General features: G+C 41.5%; 1 protein-coding gene across 1 annotated transcript; it reads left to right on the forward strand.

The window, feature by feature from the left end:
• Positions 1–6,428: 6,428 nt before the first annotated feature.
• On the forward strand, positions 6,429–13,378 carry LOC139570116 (interferon-induced protein with tetratricopeptide repeats 5-like). Its single transcript, XM_071391673.1, has 2 exons — positions 6,429–6,517; positions 10,938–13,378. Exon 2 carries the CDS (start codon positions 10,957–10,959, stop codon positions 12,343–12,345), a length of 1,389 nt encoding a protein of 462 aa, XP_071247774.1. The 5' UTR covers positions 6,429–6,517; positions 10,938–10,956; the 3' UTR covers positions 12,346–13,378.
• Positions 13,379–14,296: the final 918 nt, after the last annotated feature.

The following is a 14,296-nucleotide window of genomic DNA, read 5'->3' on the forward strand; positions in this document are numbered from 1 at the left end:
ACCAAGATTGAACTCTTTTGCCTGAATGCCAAGCGTCACGTCTGGAGGAAACCTGACATCATCCCTACGGTGAAGCATGGTGATGGCAGCATCATGATGCTGTGTGGATGTTTTTCAGCGGCAGGGACTGGGAGACTAGTCAGGATCGAGGGAAAGATGAACGGAGCAAAGTACAGAGAGATCCTTGATGAAAACCTACTCCAGAGCGCTCAGGATCTCAGACAGGGGCAAAGTTTCACCATCCAACAGCACCACGACCATAAGCACACAGCCAAGACAAAGCAGGAGTGGCTTCGGGACAAGTCTCTGAATGTGTTTGAGTGGCCCAGACAGAGCCTGGCCTGACACCCTAGACCCACTTCAATTTGCTTACCGCCACAATAGATCCACAGATGATGCAATCGCAATGCACACTGACCTATCCCATCTGGACATGAGGAATACCTATGTAAGAATGCTGTTCATTGACTATAGCTCAGCATTCAACACCATAGTACCCTCCAAGCTCATCAATAAGCTTGAGGCCCTGGGTCTGAACCCCGCCCTGTGCAACTGGGTCCTGGACTTCCTGATGGGCCGCCCCCAGGTGGTGAAGGTAGCAAAAAACACCTCCACTTCGCTGATACTCAACACTGGGGTCCCACAAGGATGCGTGCTCAGCCCCCTACTGTACTCCCTCCAACTCAATCATTAAGTTTGCAGACAACACAACAGTAGTAGGCCTGATTACCCACAATGACGAGACAGCCTACAGGGAGGAGGTGAGGGCCCTGGGAGTGTGGTGCCAGGAAAATAACCTCTCACCCAACATCAACAAAACAAAAGAGTAGATTGTGGACATCAGGAAACAGCAGAGGGAGCAACCCTGTGTCCACATCGATGGGACGGCAGTGGAGAAGGTGGAAAGCTTCAAATTCAGCGTACATATCACTGACAAACTGAAATGGTCCACCCACAGATAGTGTGGTGAAGAAGGCACAACAGCGCCTCTTCAACCTCAGGAGGCTAAAGAAATTTGGCTTGGCACCTAAAACCCTCACAAACTCTTACAGATGCACAATTGAGAGCATCTTGTCGGGCTGTATCACCGTCTGGTACGGGAACTGCACTGCCCGCAACCGCAGGGCTCTCCAGAGGGTGGTGCGGTCTGCCCAATGCATCACCGGGGGGAAAATACCTGCCCTCCAGGACACCTACAGCACCCGATGTCACAGGAAGGCCAAAAAGATCATCAAGGACAACAACCACCTGAGCCACTGCCTGTTCACTCTGCTATCATCCAGAAGGCGAGGTCAGTACATATGCATCAAAGCAGGGACCGAGAGACTGAAAAAAAGCTTCTATCTCAAGGCCATCAGACTGTTAAGGATCTGACAGACGGGGTTAAAACTGTAGAAACTAGTTCCTACATTTGAATATAAAAATTGGTTTTATCAAACAAAACCATACTACATTTTATCTCTGGGACCCCTGGGATGATAAATCAGAGCAAGATTACTGAATGTAAGTGCATTATTTACCATTTACCTTCAGAGGTGAATGTATCAAACCAGTTGCCGTGATAAATGTTTTTTGTTGTTGTGCACTCTCCTCAAATAATATCATGGTATTTTTTCACTGTAATAGCTACCATAAATTGGACAGTGCAGTTAGATTAACAGGAAGTTAAGCTTTCTGCACATTTAAGACATGCATATGTCCTGGAAAGTTGGCTGTTACTTACAACGTCATTCTTGTCACATTAGCAACAACCATCCGTCACTATCACATTAGAGGCTGCTTTAGATTTACTTTAGATTTGTGTGTATTGTTGTGAAATTGTTAGATATTACTGTTAGATATTACTGCACTGTTAGAACTAGAAACACAAGCGTTTCGCTATACCCGCAATAACATCTGCTAAACACGTGTGAGAAATACAATTTGATTTGGTTTGATTTGACTTAAACTCGGTCTAACATCTCTGGAGAGATCTGAAAATAGCTGAGCAGCGACGCTCCTCATGTAACCTGACAGAGCTTCAGAGGATCTGCAGAGAAGAATGGGAGAAATTCCCATACCCAAGAAGACTCGAGGCTGTAATCACTGCCAAAGGTGCTTTAACAAAGTACTGAGTAAAGGGTCTGAATACTTATGTAAATGTAATATTTCCAGAGGGGTGGGGGGGTTTATAATTTTGCAAAAATGTCTAAAAACCTGTTTTTGCTTTGTCATTATGGGGTATTGTGTGTAGATTGATGGGGGGGGAAACTATTGAATTCATTTTAGAATAAGGCTGTAATGTAACAAAATGTGGAAAAATGGAAGGGGTCTGAATACTTTCAGAATGCACTGTAAATGCCTCCAGTATCAATATTTCCAAGCAAACAAAAACAGGGAGAAAAGAGAATATGTAGACATGCTCAGATAAAAGAACATACTCTTTGCCAGAATTCATTCAGCCTTCACGAGACCATAACATATGCAAATATGTCCCCTTTTGTGTTTTCCACCTCCAGCAGAGGTATTGCATTTCTGAATGCGTGATATTCAGTTTCACTTGCATATAGGATGTTCTATGGATGGCCTTAAACTGCAGTAATTTATGTCTGAGATTATATGAACATGACTGAGCATTACATCAAATCTGTATCATCATCAATAGCTTCTACCAGGTCTTCCTCACATTTTTGTTTTACATGTTAAGTGTTATTCGGGAAAAGCCTCTATCAACCATTGATACAGTTTGGAAATCAACTTTGGAGGTTTGTCAGACTGCCTTAAAATAGCATCAGGCTTGTCCAGTGTTTGCTACACAGAGTGAATAAAGTGAAGTATCTGCTGGTCTTCCCTGGCTGCCTGACCCTGCTGAGACCCCTGTCACCATCTGATCCTCCTAAAATGAGGCATGACAGGGCCTCCCGGGTAGCGCAGTGGTCTAGAGAACCCAGAGTCTCTGGGTTCACTCCCAGGCTCTGTCGCAGCCGGCCGCGACCGGGAGGTCCGTCGGGCGACGCACAATTGGCCTAGCGTCGTCCGGGTTAGGGAGGGTTTGGGATATCCTTGTCTCATCGCGCTCCAGCGACTCCTGTGGCGGGCCGGGCGCAGTGCGCGCTAACCGAGGGGGGCGGGTGCACGGTGTTTCCTCCGACACATTGGTGCGGCTGGCTTCCGGGCGCGCTGTGTTAAGAAGCAGTGCGGCTTGGTTGGGTTGTGCTTCGGAGGACGCATGGCTTTCGACCTTCGTCTCTCCCGAGCCCGTACGGGAGTTGTAGCGATGAGACAAGATAGTAATTACTAGCGATTGGATACCACGAAAATTGGGGAGAAAAGGGGATACAATTAGAAGAAAAACAAAAAAAAAGAATGACAAATAATTACCTGGCAGTACATTTATACATTATATTATCCAAGGATAGAATCAATGGTTCAATAATTGAAATGACCATTATTCCCAGATCCCAGACTGTAGCTTTAAGATTCAACTGCTGTCCTGTAACTACTGTAGGTCTAGACATCAATTATAGATGGAACATTGTATCATTCAATTGTATTGTTAATATATTGCAAAATTCACCTGAGCTCAGTAGACTGATCTTCCCTGGCTGTCTGACCCTGCTGTCACCATCGAATCGTGCTAAAACATGATGAGCATAGTGTTGTGTACTGACTGCACTAGAGGGCTGCATTCCTGCGGCGAGCCTGCGGGACCTGCAGGTCCTGACAGAGATCATTGTGATGCAGTGGGCGGGAGCTGGCAGTCAGACAGACAACTTTGGGAGGAAAATAGTTTTGTTGTCCCACAGATTATTTGGAAACGGTCCTCTTTCTGCTTTGTATGCGTTAGCCTACCTATTGTATTAAAAGCACATATTTTTTGCTGCATCAAATTCAGTAGCCTACTACTCCTAGCTGGGCATGAGAGTTCAAGTGCCCTAGTAAGTGTGGTCTCATTGATATAGAGTAGTCTGCCTAAATGGGCGGAGAACAATGTAGCAGTTAACTTGAACATGAAATTAATTTAAATATGTTTCGACTGTAGTTTATTACAGTGTCTGTAAATAAATATTGATCATGGAAAGTGGAGGGCGCTCAACCAAGTGCAATGATTTTTTAAAATCATAACTTAAAAGGAAAAGGCACAAAGCGCACATCGGTTAGGCTACTATGGTGTGCAATCGTTGCGCCTTTTCAGTTTCAATAAGTATTGATTACTCATTTATTTGTCTCTGCCTGCAAATCGTCCTCCTAAAAGGTAGGCTATATCATATAGGACTGTGAAAAACGTAGCAAGTGTTGCTGTCATCATTCGTGCTGCTTCCAGTTCAGTAGCCATAAAGCGAGAACAGGTGCGCGTGTGGTCTCTATTAAATAGAGTAGGCTATAGCCTATGCGTGTGCGCAGAAGCACGGGGCAGTTATTTTTCCAAGGAAATGTACTGCCTAAATAGGCCTATGATTAGTTTACTACATTGCCTAGAAATAGGCCTAAATATTGGTCACCCATTATTTCTCTGTCCGAAAATCGTCCCTCTGGTAAAGGGTATAGCTCAAGAGAAAGTGCAAGTCTTTTTCTACAAAATGCATGCTGTGTGTTCACAATACATTTGACATGATATTGATTCCATACAGTTCTTGCAGTAGCGGGCGGGGAGTCAGTCTGACAGGAATCCAGCAGGTACAGCTGGAGAGGGATGAAGAAATCGGTCCTGCGCAGACTTTTACAATGCACCATGAGAGTGAAGCCTGTAACATTAGAGCTGTTTATTTTTTTATTTAACCTTTATTTAACCAGATAGGCCAGTTGAGAACAAGTTCTCATTTACAACTGTGACCTGGCCAAGATAAAGCAAAGCAGTGCGACACAAACAACAACACAGAGTTACACATGGAATAAACAAACATACAGTCAATAACACAATAGAAAAGTATATATACAGTGTGTGCAAATGAGGTCAAATTAGGGAGTTAAGGCAATTAATAGGCAGAAGTGGCGAAATAATTACAATTTAGCAATTAAACACTGGAGTGATAGACGTGCAGAAGATGAATGTTCAAGTAGAGATACTAGGGTGCAAAAGAGCAAAAAATAAATAAATAAAAATATGGGGATGAGGTAGTTGGATGGGCTATTTACAGATGGGCTATGTACAGGTGCAATGATCTGTAAGCTGCTCTAATAGCCGATGCTTGAAGTTAGTGAGGGAGATATGAGTCTCCAGCTTCAGTGATTGTTGCAACAATTCGTTCCAGTCATTGGCAGCAGAGAACTGGAAGGAAAGGCGGCCAGGAATTGGCTTTGGGGGTGACCAGTGAAATATACCTGCTGTAGTACGTGCTACGGGTGGGTACTGCTATGGTGACCAGTGAGCTGAGATAAGGCGGGGCTTTACCTAGCAAAGACTTATAGATGACCTGGAGCCAGTGGGTTTGACGAGGAATATGAAGCAAGGGCCAGCCAACGAGAGCATACAGGTCGCAGTGGTGGGTATATGGGGCTTTGGTTGCGAAACGGATGGCACTGTGATAGACTGCATCCAATTACTGTGTCAGTGTGAAAAGTAAAGAATTAGCTAGGGAAACAGACAGATCAATAACCTTACTGACGAATACAACTCACATTGCACTGAAAAAACGTCACATAATCAATCTTAAATCGTTTGGCTGATGGTTTCATGTTTGATTCATGCTTCGTTTGATTGATGCAAAAATAAGAGCTAATGTTAGCCAACTTTTGGCCAGCTCTCTCTCTAATGTACATCAACTGGTTGCCAAGTTCATTTACTTCTGAAACGGGACAAAACAAAGGATACAAAATATTTCCATACAAACAACAGCTGTTAGATAGTAATAATAGCAACCTCATATCCCTATCTGACAGATAACTAGAGGCTAGAGCTGATCTGGCTGTGGTAGCTACTTGCTAGCGTAGCTTATTAATTTACCTAAGTCGAGGGGATAAAACATTACCTAACGTTACATGTCAGTTACAATACTAGCTCAGCACTGCGAATAAACACTTGCTTCGTTTTTTTCTGTTAAGTTAAACAGCAGTTACCTTGCCAGCTACATCAGTCAACTAAAGAGCAGACAGTTTCTGCTCTGCTTCCTTTTACAACAGGGTTATTCACGCAACCCAACTGGCTGGGTCAAAATTACTCAGCATGTGTTCTGTCCAATATTTATCCAGCGCTGGGTTACCAAATAACCCAAATTGAGTTGTTTTTAACCCAGCATTTTGTTTGAGTGTAGCTACAAATCGCCATCAATTGGTTAAAACAAGTCATGAAAAAAAGATGCATGCCGTTAGGATGGTGCACATTCTAGATACATTTTGATTCAGTTGTTGATGGTACTGTTGTCCTTCATTCACAGCTTGTTGGCAGAATGGACATATATGGCAAGCACGTACCTGTATCAGTTTCGTTTTCCTTTCTGCTAAATGAAACGCTTTGATATACCTGGAAGTGGGTAGTGTCTCTGAGTGTTATCATCTAGATACTGTAGCCTGTCTTATCTGCCATCGACCGTAAAACGAGGTAAGATTCTTACAGAAATTATAACATAATTCAATGACATGCACATACATAATCTCTCTCTCTAATGTACTTAATATAACACAATAATAAACAATGTTGTTGTGTTAGGTGAGAGCAAGAGAGAGAGTGGTCAATGCGGACTGAACACAGCGCTACAGAACGCCTCAAGATAAAAACGGAATATTCAATATTTGTAAATTGACTAAATATTAGCAATTCACTCCACCTAGTCGTGTGCAATAACCTTCAATCTGGATAACACAAAACGAATTATAAGGCTAGAGAAATGTATCGACCAATATTACCAATACAATCAACACCCAAACATAAATATTAGCAAAATAAATATTAGCAATTCACTCCACCTACTCGTGTGCAATAACCTTCAATCTGGATAACACAAAACGAATTATAAGGCTAGAGAAATGTATCGACCAATATTACCAATACAATCAACACCCAAACATGTTGGAAAGTAAGCATTGAGAACCAATCCCCAAAAAAGAAAACGACGGACACAGACGATTTATGCTTTTCACCACCGGGAATGGTAAGTGTGGAAATCGACTTGCCTAAATCGATAAATTATAAACTGGGCATACTTGAACTAAGTAGTAACGAACTCGAGATGAGTGACGAAAAAACTGAGACCATGGAGAAAGAAACTAACAGTCAATACGATTAAAACGGACGTTAAAGAACTTAAAAAGGAGAACATATTTCTGAGAGAAGCCTTACTTGAAATACAGACTAGATATATGGGAGAAAGTCTGGTACTTAATGTTATCCAAGAAAAAGAGGATGAAGATCCTGAAAGTGTGGTGAAATAATTATTTCTTACAGTGCTACTGATCCATGGCGATACTGTCGACAAAATCAAACTCGAACGTGTACACTTTCGGACAGAGATATGAGCGCACAATCATTACCAGATTTTCATTCTTTAAAGATGAAATAATGGTTAAAAGCCTGGGTAAAAGACTCGCTGGCACGAAAATAGGCATGAATGATCAGTTCCCGAAGGAAACTGTGGAACGGTGTATTAATTACAAGGGAAACGTGTAGCTCTCATAGTCGATAAACTGTATATTGATAACCAAATGTTCCCGAGACACCAAGACTACTCCATGGCTATTCTAAATATTTAAAAGTTCCCATAGAGTAGTCGAATAATGGAACACCCAATACTATTCATGGTAGGGTTGTAATTTAAAAAAAGAAAACAATAAAATACTACAATTGATTTAAAAAATAAACTACAAATACGTTATACCTTTCAAGATAGGGAATGTTGTAAAATAATTAGTATTTGACGTTCTATTTATAGTATTTATAAATATATAAGATAGCATGAGAAGAAAGCATAATTATTGAAATAATACATCTTCAAATATAAGGAACTGTACTCAAAAGTACTCAAAAACCTGAAAATAGGTAGGAATCAACATGGTATGGATAAAACACAGCAAACAGAAGACATAGAAGGCACAGTATGTGGGTATGTGCTGGTATATTGGTTGCAAATGCCATAGCCCATGTGTGTCTGCGAGCAGGAGTTGTGACAGAGAGAGCTTTCAATTTTGTGCAGATATGAGATATAGACGTTAAATAAATTATAAATATAGTTTATTTATTGTCCTATCATGATGGAACGGTCCCCAACCCTCAACACCCACCTGAGCGACCCATACAGTAAGGAGAAGTCCTTATCTGTTTTATAGGCTTACTGCAAGTAGCCTATACGCAGCCAAGACACTAAGATAAATGCAGTCAGAGACCAACTAAAGCAGCACTGCCCCCTCAAGATTCTGAGCCTGCCTGGCAGGGTTGGTCCTACAAAGCCAAAGCTAGAAATCCAGGGCTTAAAAACAAAGGTGTCATTGTACGCTGATGATTCATGTTTTCTTTAAATCCACAATTTGTATCCCTGCACAACCTCATAGAGGATCTAGATACTTTTTCTAACCTCTCTGGATTACAAACAAATTATGTGTACTATATTACATAATGGATCACAAAAAAATACAACTTTTACATTACCGTGTAGTATAAAATGGTCTGACACTGCTCCTGAGTGGCGCAGCGGTCTAAGGCACTGCCTCTCAGTGCTAGAGGTGTCACTACAGACCCTGGTTCGATTCCAGGCTGTATAACAACAGACCGTGATTGGGAGTCCCATAGGGGGGTGCACAATTGGCCCAGCGTCGCCCGGGTTAGTGTTTGGCCGGGGTAGGCCGTCATTGTAAATAAGAATTTGTTCTTAACTGACTTGCCTAGTTAAATAAAGGATAAATAAAAATAAAATGTGGACAAACACGGTATTCATATCCTGAAAGAAAGAAATGATCTCCCTACAGTACATTTTCATATAATGTTAGCAAAAATAGATAAGATCTTGCTACCATGGAAAGGAAAATACCTGTCTATTTTTATGAAAAATCACCCTGATTAACTCTTTAGTCATATCCCGGTTTACCTATTTGCTTATAGCCTTGCCTATCACGTTTTAGGGAAGACTCAGATACAGACAGTGTCGAAGTAACAAAGGTTTATTACTAGAACAGGGGGCAGGCAAAACGACAGGTCAAGGGCAGGCAGAGGTCAGTAATCCAGATCAGAGTCCAAAAGGTACAGAACGGGCAGACAGTCTCAGGGTCAGAGCAGGCAAAATGGTAAAACCGGGAAACAGGAACTAGAACCAGACAGGAGCAAGGGGGAAACCGCTGGTAGGCTTGACGAACAAAGCAAACTGGCAAGAGACAAACAGAGAACACAGGTATAAATACACAGGGGATAATGGCGGGAGATGGGAGACACCTGGTGGGGGGTGGAGACAAGCACAAAGACAGGTGAAACAGATCAGGGTGTGGCATTCAGAACTTTTGTTAAACAGCACAGTAAAAATATATGGCAAATATAAATCAAACTGGATGGTCTTCAGAGATAGATGGGAGGGGGTAAGAGTAGCTGAAGGATGGGGTTAAAAACAAACAAAAGATAACTATTGTAAAATACATTGTGTCCGTAAAATGTATATAGTATGTATAAGCTGGAAATAGAAGCTTAAGTGTTGTTGTCCATTAGTTTACTCCAATTAGGGGAGGGGTGGTAGGGTTGGAGGAAAATGATGAAGAAAAATCACACCTCCTCCATGCTTTACAGGTGGGAACCACACGTGTGGAGATCATCTGTTCACCTTCTGTGTCTAAAAGTCACGGCGGTTGGAACCAAAAATCTCACATTTGGACTCATCAGACCAAAGGACAGATTTCCACCAGTCTAATGTACATTGTTCGTGTTTTTTGGCCCAAGCAAGTCTCTTATTAGTATTGGTGTCCTTTATTAGTGGTTTCTATGCAGCAATTAGACCATGAAGGCCTGATTCACACAGTCTCCTCTGAACAGTTGATGTTGAGATGTGTCTGTTACTTATTTGGGCTGCAATCTGAGGTGCAGTTAACTTTAATGAACATATCCTCTGCAGCAGAGGTAACTCTGGGTCTTCCATTCCTGTGGCGATCCTCATGAGAGCCAGTTTCATCATAGCGCTTGATGTTGTTTTTGACTGCACTTGAAGAAACTTTAAAAGTTCTTGAAATGTTTTGTATTGACTGACCTTCATGTCTGAAGGTAATGATGTACTGTCATTTCTCTTTGCTTATTTGAGCTTTTGATTTAAAAAAGATATACATTTACATTACATTTAAGTCATTTAGCAGACGCTCTTATCCAGAGCGACTTACAAATTGGTGCATTCACCTTATGATATCCAGTGGAACAACCACTTTACAATAGTGCATCTAACTCTTTTAAGGGGGGGGGGGGGGGGGTTAGAAGGATTACTTTATCCTATCCTAGGTATTCCTTAAAGAGGTGGGGTTTCACATAATATATATATATTTGAGCTTTAACCAAATAGGGCTATCTTCTGTATACCACCCCTACCTTGTCACAACACAACTGATTGGCTCAAAAGCATTAAGAAGGAAAGAAATTCCACAAATTAACTTTTTAATTAACACCTGTTAATTGAAATGCATTCCTGGTGACTACCTCATGAAGCTGTTTGAGAGAATGCCAAGAGTGTGCAAAGCTGTCATGAAGGCAAAGGGTGACTACTTTGAAGAATGTCAAATATAAAATATATTTTGATTTGTTTAACACTTTTTTGGTTACTACATGATTCCATTTGTGTTATTTCATAGTTTTGATGTCTTCACTATTATTCTACAATGTAGAAAAAAATTAAATAAAGAAAAACCCTTGAATGAGTAGGTCTGTCCAAACTTTTGACTGGTACTGTCCATGCTGTTGTGATGATGATGAGGATGATGATGGCTGATAACAACGACAACAATGATGGGCTAATAATAATATTATAATAACAAATACTAATGGTTATTTTTCTTTTTCCTCATAGCGCTTCTGTCACAACAGATATGGAAGTGAAGCTGAAAGCACTTGAGTGTCACTTTACATGGGGAATAGAAAAGGCTGACATCAAGGACCGGGACAGCCTCCCTGAAAAACTTCTGGATCGCATCATGAAGTTCAGCACTTCGAACCATGCCGCATATTTCAACTTACTAGCCTTTCTGAGCCACCTGGAGGAAAACAATGTTAGTGCTCTTGAGTATCTCCACAAGGCTGAGAGTGCATTGAAGAATAGACAGGATGATACAGAGTTACTGGTAACCTATGCTAACTTTGCATGGGTTCACTATCACTCAGGGAACATGAATGATGTGGATGCCTACATTGGAAAGCTGGAAAACATCAATAAGGGCTTTACGACTGCTATTCAAGGCAGCTTACCTTCAATACATGGTGAGAAGGCTTGGACTTTTCTAAGGCTTGGCGGGCTATTTTACAAGGGGGCAAAGGAGAGCTTTCAGAAAGCTCTTAAGGGAGAACCAGACAATGCATCCTTCAACGTGGGCTATGCCATGGTCCTGTACAGGTTGGAGGGGTTAGCCATTGGTGGAAAAGAGAGGTTGGCGCATACTGAAGGTGCTACTCAGCTAAGGAAATCCTTAGAGCCCGATAACACTGAAGTCATGGTCCTGCTAGCCCTGCAGCTTCAAAACCAAAGTAGACATGAGTCCATGAAACTCATCAAAGAGGCCCTCAGACTGTCTCCTGACGTGCCTCACGTCATACGTTACGTGGCTGAGTTTTTCAGTCACGAGAGCATCAATGAGACCCTGGAGGTTCTGAAGAAAGCTGTGAAACTGTCTCCAAACTCCTCCTTCATGCATTACCAAATCGGCCGGTGTCACAAAAATCTGTTCAACCAGATGTCTGAGCAGAAGAGGAAAGGGAGATGGGTCAATGCACGCCAGATAAAAGAGCAGATGGAGCTCTGCATCCATCACTTCTCCAGAGCTGTGGAACTGAAGCCATCCAACGTCCAATTCAGGTTGAACCTAGCTGAGGCTTACGGAGACAACTACCAGCTGGAGGAGGCGATGAAGATCTTCACCAACCTGCTGAAAGATGAGTCCCTTAGTGACTCAGACAAGCAGCAATGCTACTCCGGTTTCGGCCTGTTTCTGTTCTACAGGAAGAAAGACGTGGATGGTGCTGTGACCCAGTTCAAAAAGGCCTACCAGATTCCGATTAAGAGTTGGGACAGGAATGAGGCTAGGATGAGGCTGAAGCAGATCGCTTACCAGAAGAGAGTTGGCGAGGCCTCTGAGATTTTGGAATTCCTCGCCACTGAAGACAAAAAAGGCAGGAATGCTGAAGAGCCAAGGAGAGTCGAGGTGCACTCTTCAGACACAGATGACCTTACAGATGCCCTAGGCAAAGGAATGAAACTGAAATGATATAAGGGAGACCGGTGATGGTTGTCACAGTGCTAATTACTCCCAATTGAAATGGAGCTGTGTAATAATTTTAAGGTAAAAATGTGTGAATTATTTGAAATAACAATCCATTTCAGAATGACAAAACATTGGGCTGAGCGGAATTTAGGTTTTCGTAGTTAAAAGTAAAAAAAAAAAAAAAAAAATCTTATCGGACTATGCATGAACAATGTGTGTTGAAAAGAGGAAAGAGAGAAATATATATTTCAAACCAATTCCTAGGTCAAGCTAACTAGCATCTTAATTAGCATTGGGAGGATCGTTGGGGATGTTTGTCACATGGAATACGGGGTTGGTTGTCACTTTTAACATTGCAACTGCCAGTATACAATAAATCCCAAGCTATTTTGTTCTTGTGATATAAAGAGCTCCCTTCTTTGCCTTTCTCTCACATATGTTTTCTGTCACACACCAACACGATTTATACTTTTACTTTTCATACTTAAGTATATTTAGAACCAAATACTTTTAGACTTTTACTCAAGTAATATTTTACTGGGTGACTTAAATTTTTACTTGAGTAACTTTCTATTAATGTATAGATACTTTTACTCAAGTATCACAATTGGGTACTTTTTCCACCTCTGATTTCAACCCTTGACCTTGTTCTTTCTCCTAACATCAAAAAGAGTCTTGTAAGATATACTGGTGCTGAGAAATACACAAGAGTAAAAAGTGTGACAACCAACCACCCCTATCTTACAACGCATGGCTTATAGGAATACTGCTACATGCATTTGAATGGTTTTAATTGTAAAGTGTAACATTAACTTCAAGTTGCGTGCATGTTTCTTGTGTTATTTTTTTATTTTTCTATTGCAACAACAACAAAAAATGACTTAGAATGTATTGCTTTAGGAGTTTTTATGTCTTTGGATGTGTCTCCTTTCAGGTAGTTGATTAGATATCTTCACCGACCGTTCATCTGTTGTTGCTCTTGTAACTGGTATTAACATTGTGAAAGAGATAATAAAACATAATGCCAAAAACGTGATGATTTTGAGCTTGTTGACATGCTTCTTTCTACTTTGCTCCAAAAACCAACCTAAAGGCCAAATATTAAATCTTCTTATTGTTCCCTCTAAGTATTTCCATGCTGGCACTTTGCCAGACGTTTGGAGGGAGTTGCTGCAAGTTTGACAGTGAGTTGACCTTTCATTTAGTCGAAAAGGAACAATAAGACAATAATATTTTGACATTGTTCACCTTTAAAGATACATTTCTTAACTAAATAAAACATATTTCATGACAGATATTAGTATGTGTAGTGAGTAGGCTGTATATAAAGGGGTAGGCTTTGGCTCTGGTGACAGGGACATTGTAGTGCTGACTATCACCATCTGAAGACAGATGTTATGATGGCCAACATTATTCCATTTATTTTAGATTTGGGTTTGAAAATACTATTGGGATATAGCCAATTGGCTGAAAATTCCCCTACTTGCATGTTGTATGTAGGCCATAATGCAACTTCCGATGATGTTCACTGTCCTGTTAGAGGATGATTCCCGCAATGACAAGCAGCGCTGCTACACTGGCTTCGGCCTGTTTCTGTTCTACAGGAAGAAACACCAGGATGGCGCTGTGACATACTTCAAAAAGGCCTACCAGATTCAGACTGAGAGTTGGGACAGGAAGCAGGCTAGGAAGAGGATTAAGTGGATCACAGGGATCTGCCACCAAGACTCTTCTTGGTGTACTCAAGAAGAGAGTCTGCGAAGCATTTGAGATTTTGGCGTTCCTCATCCCTGAGGACAAAGAGGACGGCTGAGGAGTACACCAGGAGAGCTAAGATTCACTCTGCAAGCCACTTTACCCCTACCTACATGTACAAATTACTTTGACTAACCTGTACCCCTGCACATTGACTCTGTACCGGTACCCCCTGTATATAGCCTCGTTGTTGTTATTT

The sequence above is a fragment of the Salvelinus alpinus genome, chromosome 3 (assembly GCF_045679555.1).
Source record: "Salvelinus alpinus chromosome 3, SLU_Salpinus.1, whole genome shotgun sequence".
Lineage (NCBI taxonomy): Eukaryota > Metazoa > Chordata > Actinopteri > Salmoniformes > Salmonidae > Salvelinus > Salvelinus alpinus.

What these genes read in the sequence shown, in the direction of transcription:
- LOC139570116 (XM_071391673.1), top strand. Translation starts at nt 10,957, where the DNA reads ATGGAAGTGAAGCTGAAAGCACTTGAGTGTCACTTTACATGGGGAATA.